General features: G+C 41.0%; 1 protein-coding gene across 1 annotated transcript in view; it reads right to left on the bottom strand.

Moving 5' to 3' along the window:
* Positions 1 to 9,356: 9,356 nt before the first annotated feature.
* Positions 9,357 to 24,903, bottom strand: part of AUG2 (HAUS augmin-like complex subunit) — a 184,958-nt gene continuing 169,411 nt past the window's right edge. Inside the window, exon 6 of the mRNA XM_089375918.1 lies at positions 9,357 to 9,746. Within this exon, the coding sequence (XP_089232044.1) occupies positions 9,357 to 9,746 (390 nt within the window). The remainder of the gene's footprint in view (positions 9,747 to 24,903) is intronic.

Here is a 24,903-nt window from a genome sequence, read left to right as displayed (position 1 = left end):
AATTTTTGGAACTCCTCAATGTGCTCCATTATTGAACCCTTTTGTTTGAGACTTATCAATTGGCTAAAAAAAGTGTTGTTTTTTGTATCCTCATAATGTGCTATCAATTCTTCCGTAAAAATTGCCAAAGTGATAAATTATTTACGAGAGAAAAGCCATTGATACCATACAAACTGATTTGGTTACAAATATAAAGTTGCCATACGTACCTTTTGTGTGTTTTGCACATTATTGAGATCGAAGAACTGCTCCATCTGTAATATCCATGTGGCGGGATCCTTGCCATCAAACTTCCTCATATCGATTTTTGGAATATGGTGGGTCTTCGATCCAACTTTAGAGTCTATGGAATCATGATTAACATTTATTTTGTTCACATCATGAGTTTCCTTTACAACCTTTTCACCATTAGTAAGTATTTCTTGTAGAAAATTTGTCAAATCTGTCTTCAAATCTGCCATGTCTGTCTTCAAATCTGTCCTCAAATCTGCCTTCAGATCATCCATCTTAGCTTCCATGCCCTTTATCTTAGATTCCACGCCATTTATCTTAGCATCTGTTAGCTTTTGTGAGCATGACATTTGTTGCACTTGTTCTTGTAATTTTGATATATCATGTAGCATTTCTTCCTCTTCTTCATGAGTCATGCTAGAGCTTTCAGGTTCCTTACTAGGTGTTTGCATTTTCTTTCCTCGGGGCATCAGTTACTGATAATAATGCTTTACTATGCCCTTTGAATTCCTTCAAACCAAGCTTATGCAAAAATTTAAAAAAAAAACTACACACCTTTTTTTACTTTGTAGAAGCCTGATATTGAATCTGATGTATCTCTGTAACTTCGAATCATCCAGTTCTGAAATTGTGACCTGTAGTAGCCTTCTATGTCCTCTTTCCAATGCCACTAGTCTGATCCAAATTGGATTCTCCAAGAAAGAATTATGTACAATCTCTCGCAGTGACCTGATTATAGACTACTTCAATAGAGCGAACTTGTATGAAGTGCCACATGTCACTGTTTCAACCTTTGACTCTGAAAAATATATAAAAGAAAACTACAGTCCGTCCTCTTTCTGTACCTTCTTACGAAATTTCAATCCGATGCTCAGAAAGAAAGTTATGACGATTTTCCCCAGGTCACCTGTTTTGAGTGTAATTCAGGAGTCTGCAAAAATACCAAATTCCTCAGATCATATCTCCGAAAATATCGCGCGAAAAGCTCTGAAATTCGGACCCAAGGTTCAGCGCGGTTTCTTCTCAAATGGGTTTTTTTTGCGACTTCTGAAACGTCAAAGAAAAAAAGTTATAGCGAAAATGCCACGATGACTTGTTTGGAGCAGCGAAACCCTAGAATCCAAAGCTCTGATACCAAATGTTATGAAACCAGCTCAAGAAAAGATAGAAAAGATAGATCAACGCCTTAGAATTCAGCCTCTTCGAGGGGGAAACCTCCTTTACATTACATAAATGAACAATTCTTGGATGATTCAAATGACAAAACCTCTTTTCTATATATAGGAGTCTAAGGAGTCACAATATAATCCAGCCGACCTAACAATAATAATATAAAGCCACAAAAATAACAATAGAGGGATTCTATGGGCACATTAATAACAATATGGGGGCAATGGGGGCATAACAATATAAATAAGGGGTATAACTACAATAGTAATGGGGTAATCACTAGTATTATAGGGACCCAACATATATGGATCAATTGTTGTCTAGTGTTTAAATTTTTCGACCAAATAATCATAGCCCATGCAATAGCTTCTAATTTTAGCTTCAAGTTTCTTCAAAAGTTGTTTGAAGGTCGGGCTACCAGCGTAAAGTTTTATAACCAACAACCATAAAGGCAACCAAACATCCAACAAGGTAGAGACCACTTTGATACCACTCGGAATGAACCTAAAAGTTCATTTACTATAGCATTCACGAAAAGAGATATCATTCAAAAAAAGTATATGGAAAAGCCAAATATGTAATGCATAAACGGATAAATAATAAATACGTGTCATTGTAGAGAGTCCTTGCTAAGCGAAGCAGTCTTAAAGCATTCAAACAAGCTTTACATGGACCTCTTCTAAAACCGTTGACAAAAAAAAAACAAAAAAGTTTCCACACACAAGAACATGCACAAGTAATAAAAAATGGGAAGCTAATTCCCCCAATGTTGTCAAAGAATGGTTTCCAACAATTCACAAAAACGACAATAAAAGCATATTGAAGATGAAAAGTGATTTCACAAACATACTATTAGGTCAGGGATCAACACAAACACTTTAAGCAGGCAACCCAAGAGACTTGACCACACGCTAATGGGATAAATTCTTCGTATACAACATGCATGGTTTTCCTATAAACATCCCTTTCACCATGCATACCTGCAAAACGCAGCAACAAGGGTAGGTGTCCAATAAAATTTTCAAGAAGAGATCATTACCAAAGGATTCAATCTTTAGAAAGAGCATGAGAATCGTATGAATGTATGAATAAATGAATCAATGATATTTTAACGGCCACGAGACTAAAAATAGTCTATGGGACCACTATCCTCCTTGCTTTTCGCCTTTTGCAGTTCAATCATTTTCTTATTCAAATTGAAGATGAGATGGCCCAACCTTCCAATAGTCTCCTTGCTAAAAAGACAATGCCAAGGGACCGATGCTAACATATTGTCATAATTATCCCTAATATCTCTTAAAGCATCACATTCCAAAATGAAATGTTTTTCCGATACAACTACCCCAAAAGTGAAAAAAGTACACACCCGTTCTTCCCAAGCTTCTTTAGGTCTTTTCCACCATCTTGTTTCATGTCGAAGTTGATGCGAGTTAGTTCTTAATTGAGTAATAAGAATCTTTGCTCTCCATGAAATGCTAGCTTCAATGCACTCTTTTTGTTGGAGATCACACATGGGGTTGAATTCCTCAACATCGTACTTCTTCCTTCTACCCAACTCTTTTCCCCATATATGCTTACAGAACTTCTTCATAACAAAATTCTTTAACTCCTTGCTATTTGAGAGACAGGCATAACTCCTTGTCCCAAGAAATCAAGGAAGTCAATTGATAAGACATCCTCAAGCAAGAGGTCAAATGTTGCCATTATCAATCATCAATCCAATCACAATTAATTTGGATAGCGTAAACCGATAAAAAAAATTTCCCTCTACACTTCTTAATTATCAATTTGCGCACACAACATATCTATGATTTGGATCCCTATATGGTTTAAGTGCGGAAGCTAATCAATTGGCTCCATCTATTCAAAGGGTATAAAAGCTAGTTCTTGCTAATTCATAGTAGAATCAGATGGTGCATAATATGGTCTTGGCTAATCAGTTCTTGTAGAGGCAACAAGATTACTTACATTTGGTAATGAAGTCTCAATATATCTTATGCAATCTCTTGTTGGACTACTCTCAATCTTAACCCCTTGGAGAAGGAGAGAAGCAATCAACTAAAAATGCATGTGGGTATTTGGGAAACCCATGACATTCTAAAGATCGATGTGGTAAGCAATTGTAGGAGCTTATCGATGTGGTAAGCAATTGTAGGAGCTTACCTTGGCCTTTCAATAGTAGAATATCATCTGGAATAGTGGTAATACTTCCTATGCTCTGATACCATATTAAAATTAGGTGTTACACTAGGATCTAAAATTTATTACTGACTCCACATATCACTCGTAGACTTCCCTAAGAAAATATAATCAATATGTTCAATGCTTTGTGACATAATACAATGGATAATGATCCGTTATACTGTGAAATTCGGAAAAACGCATGACCTTAGAGGTCACACCATATCCAACAAAGTCGATTCTTTGGAGATAAGTGGATGATTAGACGGGCAACAAGAACTATATGGGATACTATAAAATTAATAAGCATCTCTTATTTATGGCAAAGATGTTGCTAAGCCACTTTCATTGGAGAAAATATAGCACTTCACCTAGTGGAGGTTGCTGCAATTAAAATTGATTCGACAATATAACTCACAACTAGTATACGAAAGTCGAGATGTCACTAGATCTAATGTGCCAATAGTTTATTCCTGAAAACAAATTTTATATTAGTTGCATGATTTAATGCCTCATTGTGTTGAACCAATTGTACACAAAATTGAACAAGATAAAACCAAAATTTAATCTACCTCTAATTAAATCGAATAGAATTTTATTGTTGAACAAAAATTGATTGGTATTGAACAAGCAAATAGTAGTAGCACGTATCTAATATTCATTTAAGTTTTGGAATTTGCAAGATATTCACCATTTATTACTTTTTAATGGATATCGCAATATAAAAAAGGGTCAAAATGTACATAACTAACCATCATTCATATTGGCCCATGAAGCCACGGTCTAGCAGTAAGGTACATGAAACTATAATGATTACCGAGGTTCAAAACCTTCTCAGCTTGATTCCCCTTGTTAAGACAGCATGTGCTTATATAGAATAAGCAGGCAATGCCAGGTGCAATCCCAGGTGGATTTTAATTTTTAATGATTTCACCCATTTGTAATGTAAAAGAAAAGAAATCCCAATCATCTTGACTACTTTTGGCCATTGTTGGGTATTAATATATGTTATTCTTACTACTGTTATGCATTGGTATAAAAGATTTCCCACTCTTTTGCACCTATTTTTTTGTGTATCATTAATGCAAACCAAGCTTGAAGAAAATGTATCCCTTGTATTTATTTTTCGTTGAAAACAAGTGTTTTGATATTAAACAAACAAGCTGGAAAACAACATCCAAAAGCTAATTTAAGCATCTATAATTGTATCATGATAACTCTTTTCAACATATATTATTAAGACAGGGGATACTTTTCCACATTTTTGAAGGGAATGCCTAGTAAACCCGTTGACATAGACTAGCGTGCCTCACCAAGAGGATTGTAAATGGGCACCTACCAACATGGAACAAGCCAAATGCTAAACAACAATGGCAACAACCAATTGAACTAGGTGGGCTAATCTTTTTCCACGGAGAATCTCACGGGTAAGCCCAAAAGGTTCTTCCCTACATTCATGGCCCAAGTAAACCCATCAACATAGACTAGTGCGCCTAAACTAGGCACCTAAACAGTGAATAACATTGGCAACAACTGGTTGAATTAACCCCTTTAATTTTTTTTTGCCTAGTAGTTACTAATTCGTATATTTATATTTGGAAAGAATGAACAATTTGACAACCTTACATATTAGAAACTAATAGGTTTGTCATTATGAAAATAATAAAAATAAATCATGAAACCCTGATTAGAAGACACGATCTTACATAAAGGCATACATTAATGCTAGCATGTTGCTAGAAACTTGCCATGTTTTGGCCTATCTATGTTACAAAAAGGATAAAGTTAAACCATCATACCATTGATGTTCAAGTATATGCTATGTCAAGCTTTCATCATTTACAAAAGTACAATATCATTCATGTTTATTGACTGTCTCAAGTTCTATCACATCATTTTGTTTTGAACATTGTAAATTATAGGCCAACAGTCATTCGAATGAACACCAGAGGTCTCACGTGTCACTTTTATATCGCAGTGCTAAATAAGCATCTTCAATAGATTCCAATTCGATAGCCTTAATAGATAATTCATTAATACTCCTCACTGAGTATTACTCTGATCATCCAACATCAGTACCTGTGTTGATGCTAGGCCTTCCTTCCCAACATCCTCTACACTGTTGCATCATGTATTGATGCCCATGGTTCTGCCACTACCACTGTTGCATCTGTACGACAACTCCCTCTGCATCCGTGTTGCTACTGGTCCTTTCTCCCAGCATTGCATCTGCACTGCACCTCCTCTCATCATGTTGTATCGTGTTGCCCACTGCTGCACTACAACTCAGTTATTGAGAAGTAAGTAACTAACCTCCCAACCTGACCTCCCTGTTGGGCTAGAGACACCCACTAATGCTGAAGCTCCCTCTGTCGCTGACAAGTGCTCCCTCTCTGACCTCTGCGTTGCTGCAACACCTCCCTACATCTCGCACCGTTGCACACCTCTCTGTGCCATCCTACACTGGTGCAACACTCTTGTGCCTCTCACACTGCTGCAGCCTACTAGCCTCGCGCTGTCTCGGGACTCCTGCATTGTAGCTCTCTCTACTGCTTTATCTGCATCTATCTCTACCCGACTCAGCCTGTCCTGCTACTCCTCTTTGGGGCTCCTGTAGCAAGGTCTAATCCAAGAGGCTGGGTACCTTGAGGATCTTGCCCCTCATCACCTATAATTCGCCTAACTACAGCTCGATGTCTCCCCACTTCCGCTCAAGTGGTGCATGTGCACTCATGGCACAGTCATCGTCTATCAAAACTTCCTTCTCTACCTGTGCTGAAGCTGCCTTAGTCTCGGAAGACTCTCCCTTACTCTTCTTCCTTGGAAACTGAGTCGCATAATGACCCAACTCCTCACAGTGGAAACACTTGATCTTGGAGAGATCTTTCTTCTTCCGCTTCTCCTGCTTTCCCTCAGATGCTAGGGCCACATCTTCCTCCTCCTGCTTGACTTTCATCCCCTTGTTGCTGCTACCCGTCTTCGACTGTCGTCTGATCTCTGCCTGGCGAAAAGTTGCCCACATCTCATCCCAAGGTGGGAGAGTCCCTCTACCCAGTATACTCTAGACAAACACATCCCATTCTTCTGAGACAAAATTCAAGGTTTTCCTCACCATCAGCACCTGATCCAGTATCGCCTCTATAGCAATCAACTGATCTCGGATCTCATTCAGTCCTCTGAGGAAGGTGTCAATTGGTTCTCCCTTCTTCATCTGATACGACCTCCACTGATTCTCAAGCAGCATTCTTCTCTGCATCTTCTTGAGAGCCTCCCACATCTCAAATGTCGTTTCCTTCTCAGCTATGTGTGGTACTACATGATCCTTGACCCCATCAAGGATAATGCTCTTGGCCCTCACCATCGCCTCCTCGTACTTGTCATTATCATTGGGGTCAGCTGGGATAGTTATTACCTTCAAGGCAAAGTTCTTGACACAATTCATGTCAAGTATGGATAAGATTTTGGCCTTTCAGACTGTGAAGTTCGATGCTCCGTCCAGTCTATCCTGGTCTCTTACTCCATGTAGTGCCATAATGCTCCTCTACTTCCCTCCTGGAAGTTCTCTGTTCGACTCCTCTGAGTCTCTACTTCCCGTCTGGAAGTTCTCTTCTGGACTCCCTCTGAGTCCTGATTTCCCTCCTGGAAATCGTTCTGCCGCTGTCGAGATGCCCCCTACTCTGATCGTCTTGTGCAACAGCACCACTTATCCAGGTTCCTTGGCTGGAAACCCTCGGTAGCAACTCCTCTGGTCTTGCTCTGTCGGGGACTGTTTTGACTACAGTATCTCGCCAACTCCACTCTGCACTATTCCCGTAGCCTTCTAAACCCCAGCAACCTGAAGGTGAGAGCTCCTAGGCTCTACGCAATCCCGACACCAACAACCCGGCCTCCTCATCCAACTGCATGAACCCTCCCAGCTACTGTGTGGCTCTGCATGAGGCTTCTTTTGGCTTCCTTAGCCTCTGTGCTACCTCTTCCCCACTCACCCTTGATGACGCAGCCACTGCGTCACACTTCCTTGTTGTTATTCTGCTAGAAACAACTTTTGTCACCTCAGGACAGTTGTTTTCTGCTGCTATTGCTCCACTCAGCTAATTTCCTTTAGTCCTCCTGTGATCTGCAATCACGCTCTGATACTATGTTAAAGTTTCTAAGTTTACTTTGTTAGAAACCCTCCATGCACTTTATCTGATTTATTCCTAGTGCATGCTCAACATATTACAGATCAGCAACTAAAAAAACAGAAATAAACACACCATATGACACCATTATTTTTGGAGTAATGTCCTTGGAAAAACCCAATGTGGGAAAATCGATGCAGCTATCTGAGGGTTTTCTTATTAAGCAATATCATAGTACAATTTGGGTACCGAAACTGGCCTACCCAACAGAGAATTTCCTTGGTAGTAATACCTCTCAGTTTCTGACAAATCTCTTGGCTGAAACCCCGGGTAATCCTTCTGGCAGCTACTCAGCGCCAATCTGCCCCAGAAACCCCAGCGTCAGCCTCTCTCTGGACTGTGTTAGCACCTCTCTGCCTTGCGCTAGCCCTACGTCACCCCGGATGGGTCTACCCCAGCCCTGGAGGCCCTGCGTCAACTCTCAGGCCCTCTACGTCAGCTCTCAAGCCCTTTGTGTCAGCAATGCTGACCTCTCTAAGGCTCTGCGCAGCTCCCGGTTGCCTCTGCGTGGCCCTACGTGAGCCCTGGTTGGCTCTACGTCACTCTCCTTGGCTATTATGCTGCTCCCCCAGCACTATCTCTGCCTCTTTGTCTCTCTGTACTCAAATTCCCCTCAGCTGCATCTCTCGATCACTAATTCTATCCCTTAGCAAACCCCACTCTAGAGAATAGAATGACTGATCACTCTGGTGTGTTCTCCAAGTGACCCTCAAACCTCCTCTTATACTTTTCCTATTGACATCTCAACGGCCGAAATTAAGTCTCTAATCAACGGCTAAGATTAGATCTGGCTTGATCCATGCCTTTTGGACCATTCTAACACAGATTCATATTAATACACATTAATATTTTATTTTCCCTAAGTTTAGACTTAGGGACTCCATTAAAAATATTAATTATTTTAATATCTCCTGATCTGTTTAGAATCTGCCCAAACCCTTTCTAGGTATTGGAGATCTCATGTGTCCCAACCTCTCCACCAAATTTCGTGGCTAGAGCACATCCGATGCTACCCCAAATCAACACCTCTTGCGTATCATATCCATTCAGATTGCTCCTGAAAATTTAGGTTGAAAGAAAACTCAAAATATAGTAACTAATGAAAAGTTTTATAGTACTTCTGTGACCACATTTGCTTTTGTAAGCTTTTCTCTGATATCAATGTGATATCTCTCCATATATCACATCACTCAAAAATTGAAAACTGCGTGATTTTCTGCTAGTGATGACAGCCTTTATTTGAAATCTAGAAGGGTAATTTTTCTTTCTCATTTTTATAGATGGAATTCCAGTTCGATACACAAAATCAGATAAAATAATGAAAGATGCGACCAGAATATCTTCAATGCACCAGAGCCCGTTTTGCATAAGCAATTTCCATTGGATTGTTGAATTTCAAGAGTCGAACAAACCATATAAACAGTCGAGGGAATATCCAGTAATGTTGCAACCATAAATGCATATAAATCAAAACAAACAAACTCGTATGAAACAATCTGCAATTACCAGCATTACAATGGACTGAGAGTAACCTTCCATACATTTTTGAGAGTTAGCCAAAACAATGATCCTGAGATTGATTTACTAACATTATTACACCATATTATGTGTAGCACTTGAAAATGGCCAAGATAACCGCCTTTGCTTCAGACCATCATGATCAGACTGCCCAGCATCAGAAGACGCTCCAAAATCAGGGTCTTCAACGGAAGACTCTAATTGGTCTAATCGTGTGCGACTACGAATCACAACATCATCTGAGTTTGATTCATCCATACTGTAATTTGCACTCCATGGAGGAGGGGTTGCACATTCTGAATCCCCTTGATCTGACATCCATGATGGATCTTTTGATGGTGTAACTGGAGATGATGAACCAACACGTAGCCTGTGAAGTGCAGCAATTGATTCTCTCATTGCAGATATGGTTTCAAAGTAACGTGTGCAAGATGCCAAGGCAACTGGAATTGGTCGCAGCATTTCCTAAGCAGGTAGTGCAAATAAAAATTCATGTTAGTTCAGTAATCATTTTTGTGTTTTTCCAGCTAAAGCAGATTGAGATAGAATGGCTATTTTTCCTAGTCACAGTTTCATACCACCACAAATGTTAACCAAAGGCATCAAAACTATCGGTGGGTAGAAAAGTTGAAGATCTGCATGAAAATATTACAGTTTCACATGAACAATGATTTATAATTTTGCAGCTAAGTTACCAGCAATGCAGAAAGTATTCAGAAACCCTATATATATATAAACAAAAAACACTAAAAAACTGTAAAAAAATTTAAGCTTTTAGTAGGAATAAAATTAATTTAAAAAAATCCTATTTGGAGAAATTTTTTTTATAATCTGCAAATGAAAGATGTTTGCATTTGTATTACTTTAGATTTATTATTCTATTAAGAGGAATATGTATATGTATATATAGATATAAATAAAAATATATTTATCTAATAATATAAATACAATATTAATATATATTCATATCCCAATTATACTGCACAATCTACAAGAGGCAAAAATTTAAGTCCAATAAAGTGGAAATGATGTTTAAGGGTGGCACTATTGCATCAGATTGTTTAACCAGTAATGATCCATTGGCAAAATTTAAGCAAACTTCAAATTTTAGATCAAATTCAAGCTCTACTCCATCAACTCAATACATAGAGGATCAGAATTTTTAATTTTCAAAATGAATGGTATGATTAAGTTTTTACAGCAGTTCAGGTGGTTAATTGAGCAGCATCATTTGATACTCACAATCTACTAAATATTTCATTTGAAAATGATTTGATATTGGACACAAGAGCTACTCGACATATGACTTTTCACAGGGGTTGCTCTTGGAATTACTAGGATATTCAGCTAAATCCCATTTATTTATCTAATGACACAATTCATATTCCCCAAAAAAAAAATTAGTCATGTAATACCCCTGATTTGGTAATGTACTTGTACATATTGGTTATATATAGGCTGGTGAGTTGGATGATAAGGCCAAGGTCCAATGTAAGTAATGTAACTGATTTACATCATATTACTAATAAAAGTACACAGCTGGCTGCATGACAGGATAAAAAGAGTATAGGGGTTATGACTCCACGAGAGGGGGTTAAGGGGGGTCAAAGGAGCTAAAAACAATATTAATCAATATTTTATTATAACCCAAAGTACATAAACCTTGATTGATGTAAAGGAGATCAGTCTTGGAATTTGTGCCAAGTAGTTGAGAAGTAGTTAAGAGGGTGACAAGTGTCAAGTTGAAACCATGCATACTTAATCTTGGGTTTGTGAGTTAAGGGTCTCTCTCCCATTCATTCTTTTATTCCATCATATTAATTCATATGGCTGAGCAAGCCAGGAATCAGGACATGACAGAGAACTGATTTACACAGAAAATTAATGTAAAATCACCATAGAAGCATCCATAGTGTCGCAGCACAGAGATTTTCCTAGCCATCCCACACAAAAGCCATAGAAAAGGGAGTTAACCTAAGGGACAGAAATTGCAGAGAAGGGGGATCCCCTCTTGGGTTGTGTGGGTTGAGGGGAAAAGAAAGTTGGTGACTGGAATGGACGGTTTAGTGAGAAACCTAAGTGTCAGTGGGTTTTGGGGTTGAGTATTGCCGCCTTAATCCACACATGTGATTATCATGGAGAAAACCTTTAACTCCACCTTAGTGTGGCCTTGGGGGCAAGTCTCGAGTTGAGTTTGTCAATCAATTCTCAACTCATTTGTCTAGGCTCACTCCTAGTCAAAGACAAGGGGAGTGGACCCTACAAATTATATAAGGTTCAACTAATTAAGTTAAGTTATAGGAGTTAGTGAAAATTACCAAAACACAATTCACTATATACTATATAGAGCAATAAGAGCATCAAAGCATGTCCATGGGTTTAATGAGAATATACACCACAAATATTACAAGTTGAAGTAAAAGAACAGTGCCAAGTTATAAGTACTTGCTAAACAAATGCTCCAAGTAAAGATAGTAACTTTGAAAAGGAGTACTTGGAAAGAAATGCTTGAAACAAAGATGCTACAAAAGATAAATGCCTTCAAAAGTAAAATGGCAAATAATAATTAACAAGTACAATAACTTGAAAATACATGAAAATGTAATAAAGTGCTCAAAAAAGATACTTGAAATAATAATGATTGCTCAAAATAAATAGTACTTGCTCAACCCTACTTTGTAATATATTGAATTAATCTTGGTAAATTTTAGCTTAAGTTAGTGAGTTAGTCCTAGGATCTAAAGCATGTTTGAAAGTAACTCCCTTCCTCAGACCTTACCCTCGCTTGGGCCCGGATCTCAGAGTAAGGAGACCAAAGAGGATGGAAAGTCCCTAATTACTACTTCAACCAACCTAAGTTGGAGGTAAATTATTATTGCAAACATTTCCAAATTGCTAATGAAAGATAGTTTCCAATGTAATATTCCAAACTAGGAAAACGCAGCAAATAACAGATGCATGAACTAAACTACAACAATAAAAATCTGAACAAGAGCACAAATCAGAAAACCCCATAATCTGGGCAATAGTTCTAAGCCATTTTATTAATTATGCATGGAAATAAAGTACAATAGGAAGAAACCCATAGAACCTGGGCTTGCTACAACAAGTAACACAAAACCCAAGTGATAATGTGTAGGATCAAGTGTTGGGATTGGCCCAAATCTATAGCTTGAACTTGCCCAAAAACTCTATTGCTGACTGCAAAATGGAACTGGTCGTCCTGCTCAAAATAATGTCTGGGATGCTCTGAAATTGCAGTCATGAGCTCCTCTCCTCAAACCCGAAAATACCCGGAAAAGATTTGGCCTATCTCCAAGCCAAAATCGAACCCACAAAGTGATGCAAATTCCCCAGCTAACTAGCAATTCACCCTACTATCAGAATGAGGCTTTCAGGCCCGAATATCGCTCGGAAAATTATATAAAACTAGCTGGAGACTCCTTTCAATAAACCAATAAAAACTCAAAAAGGTTTTGGGCTGAATCCACCGACCCCCGGTGACCCCCCAAACAAGTGCAAACTGCCCAATTTGGCCAGAAAACGCCCCACAGTACTGATATTGTTGAATTAAGCCCAAATCCACCACTGGAAATCTCTCCCAACTCTGGCTAAATTCCCCCCTGAGAAATGCCTCCAATCTCTAGCTCTTATCTCTCCTCAACCTCTATTCCTCCAACCCTTGCGCAAGCCTACTTGGAGACCCCTGCGTACTTCCAGAAATGTAGAATTTTGGCCACAAGAATTCTCTCAAACTCAGTGCTGCTAATCACCACAAAATCTCTGACAAGAATGTTCTACTCCTCCGTAACTGATCTCCCCACAAGCGGGGACGCGGAAGCGTCATTTTCCAAAAATCTAGGAAGCGAAGCATCTCGGAAGCGTCTACTATATATATATATATATATTGCATTTATATTAAAAAAAACATCCAAAATACCAAATTAGTTGTAGAAGACATGAAAACATGCATATTTTTACATAAATCAAGATAGATATGGCATCCATTGTACATCAATGATTAATTATTCCAGCATCAACCATCTACAATCTAGATTCCTCTTCTCTTGTCTAGCCTTTGCCTCTACAATTCTATAGGGATTTTAGTCAACATTGCCTAATTTCGATCAAACAACTTAATCCAAGCCTTATAATATGGTAGAGAAAGCTTAACATGCTTGATCAATGATTTTGACTTGAGTGAAGGTACATAATTGTTAAGACAATGACAAAGGAGTTCAACAATCAATAACACCAACACTGGGGTACATATAGGGCTTGTTGCTCTTGATTAAATGCCAATCACATGCCCTCGTACATGATATAATCCAATGAAACGCCACAATCCCATTGATCCTAAAAACTGTTAAGTTTGCTGAATTTTGAATGGGATATGAAATTCTATTTTCTCCATATGACGTTTGATGAGGTTGGAACCACTCTCAAACATCCCAAGTCATTTCATGGTAATGTTAAAAATTTAAGTAAAAGGATGGAAATGAAAGATAAAGGAGAATGTCACTTTTACTTTAAGAATTTAACATTACCATTAGGGAGCATCTAGGAAGCGTCTAGGGAGCATCAAGGGGCACCGCGGGAGTATTCAGAAAATGTAGTTCCTCACAAAATAGTGCGAAATTTCCAAAAACAAAAAAAACCCTGTGGAATCGTCCACCTTCTCTCGGATCTGCTCATGATCCACAGTGGATACATGCCCGAACCTCCACAAATCCTTTCCAGATCCACAGATCGGGAAATAGGAACCATTGATCGCGCAGTAGGAGCCACGGATCAGGTCCCCACAAATCCAATTTTGTAGGCACTGCCAAAAAAAGAGGAACCGCTGATCCGATTTTCCGATCCACGGTTCCGTCGAAGGATCGGTGGCGGATCAGTATGGGACGTGGATCTACCTTTGGATCCTTGCGGGTGGGACGATTCCTACAGCACTGGTTTGAACCACTTATACGCCCTAGAAGAAACATGAACAGCTTAAATAACCTACAAATATGCCGAATGGAAACTCTGAATTGAGCTCCCCAAATTGCCTCACTAGGAAGACACTCAAAGTTCTCCAAAATGAGGGTGGAATTCCTGCTCATAAATTCCTTGTGCTAAACAACACGGCTATCTTGGCTAAGCAGCTCAAGAGAACTAATGTTAAACTGTCAAATGATCAAAGATACCAAATAGAGGCCTCCATGTTGATTTTTGAGTAGCTTGGGAGGTACTCCAATCCCTAGGGTTCGGGGATTGGAAGACAAAGTGCCACAAGAGTCACTTGTGGGCTTGGAACCCAAGGTAGGGGTTTTGCACCCATCAGGATTTTGGCCAAAACTAGGAGCACATTTCGATATGTGATGGATGAGGATGATAGCTCTCGGCGAGACAAATCTAACACAACGAGAATCATCCGATTCCGAGTTGTAGGAATGGAGATATGAATTTTTGAAGTCAAAGTGTGGGTTTGCACAAGAAGTGTCAAGGTCGACCTAATGTTATTTAGGCTTGTGACAGCTTGTCAAGCCCTAGAATGACATTGCAGGAGCCCTTCTATGTGTGTATAAATAGAAGGTGATGGAGGAGTCATTTCCTCATCCATTGGTGCAACACACACTTGAAGATAAGCTCGTTGGAGGAGAGATAGATCTCTGATTTAGCCACAGGAAGGGAGATGCAGGGCAGCGAAGGAGGAGAGGCCAATTTAGGCCTAGTTCAGGGATCCGAGAGGTGGGAGGAGGGCCAAGTACCCTTGTTGGAGGGCCGAAGCTTCAAGGGGCTATTTGCGGACTGTTTGAGGGCTGAACGGTGGTGAGGGAAGGTTGTTTTTGGAAGGCTGTTAGGGTGCCGCAGCAGACTGTGGTAGGCCGCAGGCCTAGCCTCTCCAAAACAGGGCAGCATGGAGGTGTTAAGGGCTACCACATGCCCAGGAAAACAGCCCACGAGGAGGTCACCTTACCTTGCCTAGGCCACAGCAAAGAGGAGCCTGTTAGATTGGTTTCTTAAGGGTTGTTGCAGCATGCACAATCCCTAACCAGGGACAGCAGAACAACAGTATTGCAGCCTATGGGAGCCATGAATTGAAGTTCACTTGAGTGGAAAGAAGACTTCAATTAGGAGCAGATTTCACAATGAAAGATTGGGCATCTTTGGATTGTTGGAGGACAGCATGTGGATGTCCAAAGTAGTCCTAGACAAACTATCTTGAAGTGACAAAGAAGAGTTAAAGGTTGGGTGAAGATTGGTGCCAAAAGTGCAGCACTTTGATGGACAAAGGTGACTGCTAGCTAGGCAGATTGGAGCTCGGGAATTGGCCAACCTAGAAAGCAGATTGATGAGCCTATGTACACGCAGTAGAAGTGACTTGCAACAGTGTTAGGTGGCAACCCTCCTAGAGTCTCGATGTGTTGTCCTTTGAAGGACTAAGGGGAAACTAGTGAGCAATAGGGAAGCAAAGGAACGGCAGGACAAGATACGACATAGAGTTTGCACAGCGAAGTTTGTCATTGTATCTTGTATACCATAGATTGTTGTATTATTTAGATTTGGTTTAATATAACGAAGATTGGGTTGTACATTATTGTACAATATTTGTTAAAAATTGTGTATACTTGTGCATATGTGATTTACTACTTTATATTTTCCACTATGCAAAGTAGTTCTTGTTGAGATTCTTGGTTTGGTAGCGTCAGATATTTTAAGATTCTAACCTAGACCCAAGATCATGGAAATTCAACATGGTATCAGAGCATGTCTAAGCTACTTTGGAAGTCAGTGAATCAGAGTTGTGCACAACGAAGTACAACTTAAGAGGGAGTTGGTCACATTGTAGGTGACAATGTCGAAGTTGCAGGCTGGTATCCGGTATGAGGACAGGTTGGAGGGGTTGTCCAACTATAGTCCATGGAAGGAAAGGATCAAGTTGGTCTTGCAGGTCAACAAGATCTGGGAGTTCGCCGAGAAAGCCATCAAGAAGCCAACTGACCCAAAGGAGCTGGAAGTGTACGAAAATTTGGATACGAGGGCGAGATTGATCATCCTAGATGGTGTGAAGGATGCCCTAACACCTCATTTGTCTAGGAAGAACAATGCACATGAGATGTGGATGGCTCTTCATAATTTGTTCCAGAATAAAATCGAGAACTGGGTATTGGTATTGGAGGATAAGTTGAAGTCCACCAAGATGATAAAGGGTGAAGGCATGACTTCGTATCTAATGAGATTGTCTCAGGTCAAAGATGAGTTTGCTGTCGTCGGTGTGACTATTTCAGATGGAGATATAGTGAGGATTGCTTTGAAAGGGTTCACCGAGGAATGGAAACCCTTCATCAAAGGGATTGTTGCGAGAGAGAAGTTGTGTTCAGTTATGTAATGTTCTATGCTTAGAGAAGTTTACTTCTTTTTCTTATTATTATCCACAGATTAGCAATCATATGTACATTAAGTAAAGTGCAGATAGAACATTAAACGAATGATAGAAAACAAGCCAAGACAAGAGACACAAGATGTGGCGGCTAGCCAGGGACAGACCCCAATATGGGGAAACCCTTTGATCAAATCTTCTTTTATCTTCAATAATTCAACAGAGAGAAATAGTACAAAGATCTGATTTATATCAGTAGCAGCAAACCCCAGATCAGCCCTAAACTAGGGCAGCAAACCCTAGATCGAACTTGTCAAGTCTCCACCGGTGAGTTGTTCACCGTGCACCAATCCAAGACTTCACCGTGCACCAGTCCAAGATTTCGCCGCGCACCAGTGCAATATTTCGCCACGCACCAGTGCAAGATTTCACTGCAGACCAGTGAGAGAGAGAGATGTTTATGATGAATAGATGCATCTGTTGGGCTTCTGAGCCTGCATGAGTTGTTGGTCGGCTTGATAATTATTCCATAATCAAAATAAAATCATATCTCCATAAATACTTATCGGAATCGAACGATCTTTAGATCAATCCTACACCTCTCGACGAGAGGAATCTAATAAAAATATTATCAACCATGAATAAGATGACCCACAACTAGGGAGAACTCCATCTGCAATTCGTCTGTCAGTCGCTACTATTCATCAATCAAATGCACTACCCTGTACAGTGTGACCCCTGCTCTGCTCTGCTCTGTTCTGCCCTGTTCTAATCTACTCTGCTCTGCTTTGTTCTGATCTGCTCTGCTTTGTCCGAATTATGAAGAGGAAGAAATGATCGAGGATGTATCATACTGACTCAAAGTCAGTCTCAGAGTGTGTACCACTGGTCCCAGACCAGTCTCAACCGACCCGAAGTCAACGTCATAGTGGGTACAACTCCTACCACTGGTCCCGGACCAGTATCATTGACCCAGATCAATGAAGGTCATTCTAGCATAGGGAGTACGGTAGATACAACGATGCGTCCATCGATACTACTATGGTCCCTATCCTCATTTCCTTGCTCATTGATCAGATGAGAGGTACTTCCCATGAGTCCCAGATTGCATGGGTAGGATGCCTCGACAGGAGAACTAATCATCCTGCTACACAATCGCCATGGAGAACACATCATCCAGGCCTCACAGGAGAACTAATCATCCTGCTACATAGTCGTCATGGAGAACACATCATCCAGACCTCGTAGGAGAACTAATCATCCTGCTACATAGTCGCCATGAGGTGTCATGTACACCACCAGGGGATGGTGAGTCACCCTAAGGTCATATGTCGCTCCAAGAAGTACCCCGCGCCCCCCCGGAGCTCCCAGAGCTCATTATGTCATACAGGACCCTCATCAGAGGGTTTCTGAACGACACCAAGTCGTTCTCGGAAAGTGAAAAATTTGACCTTTCCTAGGGGCTTTGTCAGAATGTTGGCGACCTGTTCATCTGTACTGATATGTTGGAGCCTTATTGCTCCTCGCTGCACCATATCTCGAACATAGTTGTACCTGATATCGATATGCTTGGAGCAATCATGAAATACGGGATTCTCTGACAAATGAATCCCACTCTGGTTGTCACATAGGATCATGGTGGTATCCAATGTAAATCCAAACAGCTCACTGAAGAGTTTTCGCAACTAGAATGCCTCACAGGAAGCCATGCTAGCAGCAATATACTCTGCTTCGGTGGTGCTCAAAGCCACTGACTTCTGCTTCCTACTCATCCAAGATATCGAAGCAAATCCCAAGGAGAAACAACACCTGGAAGTGCTCTTACGGTCCACCACATTGCCAGCCCAATCAGCATAACTGTATCCAAGTAGTCTCACATCTCCGGCAATGTATCTAACCCATAAGTAATTGTGCCACGAAGATATCTTAACAGATTCTTGGCACCAATCCAATGTATGTGGTGAGGTTCAACCATATGTTGACTTAATCTGTTGACTGCAAAGCATATATCTGGACGGGAGTTCACTAAGAACATTAATGCTCTGACGAGTTGCCGATACTCGGTGGCATTTTGTAAAACAGGTCCAACAGCGCTATCGCTTAACTTCTTAAAGTCAAGCTCCATCGGGGTAGTAACAGGCTTGCAATCCACCATACAGAATCTTTCCAATATCTTCACCACATATTTTCCTTGAGATAGGAAAATTTCCCTTGGCTTCTGCCAGACTTCAAGTCCTAGGAAATAGTGCATCAATCCTAGGTCCTTCATTTCAAATTCAGAAGCCAACTCCCTCTTACATTTGTGAATGAGAGGGTCTGCACCTGTTAGAAAGAGGTAATCCACATACAGCACCAGTATGAGAGGTTTGTCATCTTCAACCTTAAAGTAGAGGTTAGGATCGACTTCACTCCTAGTGAATCCCAGCTTCATCAAGTAGCTATCGATCTTCTCATGCCATGCTCGGGGTGCTTGCTTCAGCCCATAGAGAGCCTTCTTCAACCTGCATACATGAGATTTTCGATCATAAATCTCAAATCCTTTGGGTTGCTCCACGTAGACCTCTTCTTTGATCGAACCATGCAAGAATGCGGTCTTGACATCCATCTGATGTAGATTCCATCCTTGTGAAGCCGCAAGGGCTATGATCGAGCGGATGGTGGTATATCTGGCCATAGGTGCAAATATCTCGTCATAGTCTATACCTTCCTTCTGGGATAAGCCACAAGCGACAAAGCGAGCCTTATATTTTTCCATACTTCCATCTGTTGCATGCTTTATCTTGTAAATCCAATTAAAAGTGACAATTGTCTTTTCTTGAGGTCTGGGAACTACTTCCCAGACATCATTCTTCATAATAGGCTCATATTCTTCGGTCATAGCATCCTTCCATACTTGATGCTTGACAGCATCTAAGAATGATGAAGGCTCATTTTGTATGATCGTGCTCATGATGATCAGGTATCCCTGATACCTGTTAGGTTTCTTATTTTCACGGAAGGTTCCTCGGGACGCAGTGTGTCCTTCAGCATCATCGAGTAGCCCCCTAAGCCAAGAGGGTCTCTTCCTAGAAGAGGAAGGCTCAGGTGGATCAATAGGATCCATGGGTTCCTCCACATCGGGCATTGTTACATCATCTGCCCATAGAAACTTCGGAAGTCTTTGATCATGGTGCATGGAACAGACAGCTTCCACAATCATACGGTTCTTCCTTTCCGCCACACCATTCTGCTCAGGAGTATATGATGCAGTAGTCTCCCTCTTAATGCCAGACTCAGATATGTCTGAGTGAACCAACTATAATATATCGGAGGTCTTGCTTAGGCTGGAGGGGAATGGTCCCCTTTTGAACTTTCCTTCGGCACATCCCAGACATACACCTTCTTTCTCTACTCGGAATTCGGGCATCCCTGTCACCATTTGTCTTACATCAGGTAGAGCTTTATAATGAAGATGGGCAAACCTCCGATGCCAAAGTTCGGACTGAAGAGATGTGTCACAAGACATGACACCTAGCGGACTTCCACCGACCTGATATAATGAATCAACACGAAACCCAAGAGTAAAGGCATCTTTAACATTGTTTTTCCGTACAGTACCTTGCCATTGTTGAAGGTCACCTTGTAGCCTTTGTCATCCATTGCCGAGATGGACACCAAGTTCTTTTTGAGGTCAAGTACATATAATACATCCTGTAAGTGGATCGTATTGCCTTGATTCAATTTAAGAGAGACATTGCCTACACCTTTCATGGGATATTTCATATTATTTCCAAGGGCAATTTACAAGTTAGCTTCTTTCTCTATCAAATTATGGAGAACTTCTTTGTAACCAGTGAAGTGCCTTGAGGCACCACTATCAATAAGCCAAATTCCCAACGAGTCTGAAGGAGCAGAGGTAGATAGAGCAGCTGGTAGATAATATTCATCCTACTTATTGTCAACAGTGTTAGATTCATGCCTAGAATTTCTAGCCTTCTTGAATGGTTGTCCTCTTCCTTGATTTCTAGCACTCCTTTTACCTTCTATTGGATTTGCCATTCCTTTGATTGCTATGAGAGGGATTTTGATCATCGTCCCGGTGTGAGTCCCTTCTATCAGGACATTCTCTTGCATAGTGACTTGCTTTATCGCAAATGTAACATCGTCCTTTTCTTCCACCCTTAGGTCCAGCCTTTCTTTTTGATTTAGACCCGGAATTATTTCTTTTCTTAGCATGAGAAGAAAAGGCAGCAGAAGGACCTTTAGGCATGGGCATTTCTTGCTCTTCTATCCTTGTTTCTTCTTGAATGCATCTTGCCATTAATTCCTCGAATCCAGGAATTATGTTATTGTTGAGAAGAGTAGTCCTAAACACGTACCATTCGGATGGTAGACCTCCAAGAGTCGTGAGTGCCATTTCCCTATCAGTAATAATCTCCCCAATGGATAGGAGATCGTTCTTAATCTCGGTGATTCTTAAGAAGTATGCTTGCATACTCTCATCTTTGCCCTTCTTAATTTCCTTCAGCTTATTTCTAAGAAACAAAACTTGATTTGCATCATTAACTTTAAATAAACTCACCAGTCTATCGTAGATTTCCTTGGAGGTGTTCAGGTCGGAGATGTAGGCCACCAAGCGCTTGTCGATAGAGTCTCGGATGATCTTCTTTGTTTTGACTTCACCGATTTTCCATTTGTTTCTGGCAGCAACGGTTGCATTTGGAGGCTCAACAATATTGCCTCTCACATGGTCCAACACTCCTTGATCTTCTAAGGTTAGCTCGAGAGACATCTTCCATCCGTGATAATCAGCTTTCTCATGGAGCTTGTCTTCGGCAGGGAAGAGTGTTGAGGACCCCATAGTTCTTTTAGGATAGCCTTGCCAATCTTCTCTTCAGTGATTGCTCTTGCTCTTGCTCGGGCTTTGTCTTCACCGCAGCTCTGATACCATGTTCATTGATGGTATGTTCTATGCTTAGAGCAGTTTACTTCTTTTTCTTATTATTATCCACAGATTAGCAATCATATGTACATTAAGTATAGTGCAGATAGAACATTAAACGTTCGACAGAAAAAAAGCCAAGACAAGAGACACAAGATGTGGGGGCTAGCCAGGGACAAACTCCAATATGGAGAAATCCTTTGATCAAATCTTCTTTTATCTTCAATAATTCAGCAGAAAGAAATAGTACAAAGATCTGATTTATATCAGCAGCAGCAAACCCCAGATCAGCCCTAAACTAGGGCAGCAAACTCTAGATCGAACTTGTCAAGTCTCCACCAGTGAGTTGTTCACCGTGCACCAATCCAAGACTTCGCCGTGCACTAGTCCAAGATTTTGCCGCGCACCAGTGCAAGATTTCGCGTGCACCAGTGCAAGATTTCGCCACGCACTAGTGAGAGAAAGAGATGTGATGAGATGAGAGTATGCAAATAAGGAAAAGACCTCCTGTATTTATACACAAATGTTGATGATGAATAGATGCATCTATTGGGCTTCTGAGCCTACATGAGTTGTTGGTTGGCTTGATAATTATTCCATAATCAAAATAAAATCATATCTCCATAAATACTTATCGGAATCAGATGATCTTTAGATCAATCCTACACTTCTCGACGAGAGGAATCTAATAAAAATATTATCAACCATGAATAAGATGACCCACATGGAGTTTGGCCCTAGTTGCCAGATTGGAATAGGTTGTGGGACAACTTCATTCAGGAAGAATTGCGAGACGAGGATCTTCATCCAAAGAAGAAGACTTTCGATGACGACGTGGCACTTGCAGCATAAATGAAGGGTAAGCAGAAGGACTTGAGTAAGGTCAAGTGTTTCAACTGTGGCGAGATGGGTCATTTTTTGTCGAAATGTCCGATGAAGAAGAAGGGAGATGACGAGAAGAAGACATCAACGCAAGTCGTCGGTGTTTCCACTTCTGCTGAGATAGATGATCCTACCAAGAGATTGGAGGAGGAGGACTTTGCTATGATCTCCCATTTCTCACAGGGTATTGTCGATGAGGATGGATGGTACGTGGACAGTGATGCGACGAAACATATGATAGGGTCACAGGAGGTTTTTGAGACTCTAGTTGAATGGGACTCAAAGTTGCACATTGTGTTGGGCGACAAGAGTCAGTTGGAGATTCGAGGATCGGGTGTTGTGCCATTTAGAATGGAGACAGGACGAGTGATGCGGGTCCAAGATGTACTGTTTGTACCAGGACTCAGATATAGCGTGATTTCTGTCTCGATGATCGAGAAGAAGGGGTTTGAGGTCTTGTTCCAAGATGGGAAGGAAAGACTCAGGCCTAGAGGCTCTAGCTCCGCTGGTATCGTACTTGGAGTTAGAGAGCATGGTCTATATAGGCTGACGGGCAAGCCTATGGATCATGAGAAGCAGGTGGAGCAAGTGTAGGTTCCAGAGAAGCACGTGCAAGTGCATGCTTCAGGTCCACCTTCCCGAGAAGAAGGTCCAGATTCCAGAGGCTCAAAGGCAGTCGAGTTCTAGAGGGAGCTTGCAGATTCAAAGGGAGACTTTGCAGTCCAAGAAGAGTGCGTGGTCAGTGGGGAGCAAGGGTGCTCCTACAACTGACAAGAAGCAATCATGGAGAGATTGGAAAGCGATACAGGATAAGAAGAAGAAGCAGGGTGCTTCCAGTAGTGATAGTGACACTTCCGAGAGGCATAGTTCACAGAATAGGGGTTGCTGCAATTGTGAGCACCAAGAGTTGGCAAAGTGTTGCGAGTAGCAATGATGATGATGAGTTACTTCCTAGTCTTGGAAGTACCTCCCTCACTAAGAGGGAGTGTTGAGTTTTGAGTAGCTTGGGAGGTACTCCAAGCCCTGGGGTTAGGGGATTGGAGGACAAAGCGCCACAAGAGTCACTTGTGGGCTTGGAACGCAAGGTAGGGGTTTTGCACCCATCAGGATTTGGGCCAAAACTAGGAGCACATTTCGACATGTGATGGATGAGGATGATAGCTCTTGGCAAGACGAATCTAACACAACGAGAATCATCTGATTCCGAGCTGTAGAAATGGAGATATGAATTTTTGAAGTCAAAGTGTGGGTTTGCGCAAGAGATGTCAAGGTCAACCTAATGTTATTTAGGCTTGTGACAGCTTGTCAAGCCCTAGAATGATGTTGGAGGAGCCCTTCTATGTGTGTATAAAAAGAAGGTGATGGAGGAGTCATTTCCTCATCCATTGGTGCAACACACACTTGAAGATAAGCTCATTGGAGGAGAGATAGATCTCTGATTTAGCCGTAGCAAGGGAGAGGCATGATAGCGAAGGAGGAGAGGGCCAATTTAGGCCTAGTTCAGGGATCCGAGAGCTAGAGGGAGTGTCGAAGCTTCAAGGGGTTGTTTGCGAACTGTTTGAGGGTTGAACGGTGGTGACGGAAGGTTGTTTTTGGAGGGTCGTTAGGGTGTCGCGGCAGACTATAGTAGGCCGCAGGCCTAGCCTCTTCAAAACAGGGCGGCGTGGAGGTTTTAAGGGTTGCCACATGCCCATAACAGCAACCGACGAAGAGGTCACCTTACCTTGCCTAGGCCGCAGCAAAGAGGAGGTTGTTTAGATAATCTTCGGCAAAATCACATAACCAATCTTTTGTCGACGCGTTTCGAACCAACCAGTGTGGTTCATCGTCAGGACAAGTTGAAGAACCAATCAGGCTTAGCTTGAATAAATAGAGTGTGCAGAGACTCAAACGGCTATATTGCCAACGGCTAATTTTGACCAATTTAATTATTAATATTCTTAGAAATAGCTAAAACAGGTAAATATGTTAATTTAAATAAATGATTATGAATATCTAAAAACAAATAAATAAATTCATTATTATTAGTTCATATATTAAGAGAATTCATATGATAATTAAAATATTCATATTTATTATTTAATTAAAGAGGAGGTTGTTAGATTGGTTTCTTAAGGGTTGTTGCAGAATGCACAAGCCCTAACCAGGGACAGCAGTACAACAGTATTGCAGCAACAATATGTTGTGTGTTGGGTCACTGTTTTGACCAGATTTGGATCAGATTATTGTGCAGCATGTGGGAGCCATCAATTGAAGTTGACTTGGGTGGAAAGAAGACTTCAATTAGGAGCAGTTTTCACAGTGAAGGATTGGGCATCTTTATATTGTTGGAGGGCAGGGTGTGGATGTCCAAAGTAGCCCTAGACAAGCTATCTTGAAGTGACGAAGAAGAGCTGAAGGTTGGGTGAATATTGGTGTTAAAAGTGCAACGCTTTGATGGACAAAGGTGACTGCTA

The sequence above is a fragment of the Pinus tabuliformis genome, chromosome J, assembly GCF_031772625.1.
Source record: "Pinus tabuliformis cultivar Carrire ecotype Pingquan chromosome J, CPIR1, whole genome shotgun sequence".
In the NCBI taxonomy this organism is placed as follows: Eukaryota; Viridiplantae; Streptophyta; class Pinopsida; order Pinales; family Pinaceae; genus Pinus; species Pinus tabuliformis.
Note: the sequence above shows the minus strand (reverse complement) of the source record. Positions and strands in the feature narration are given on the sequence as shown.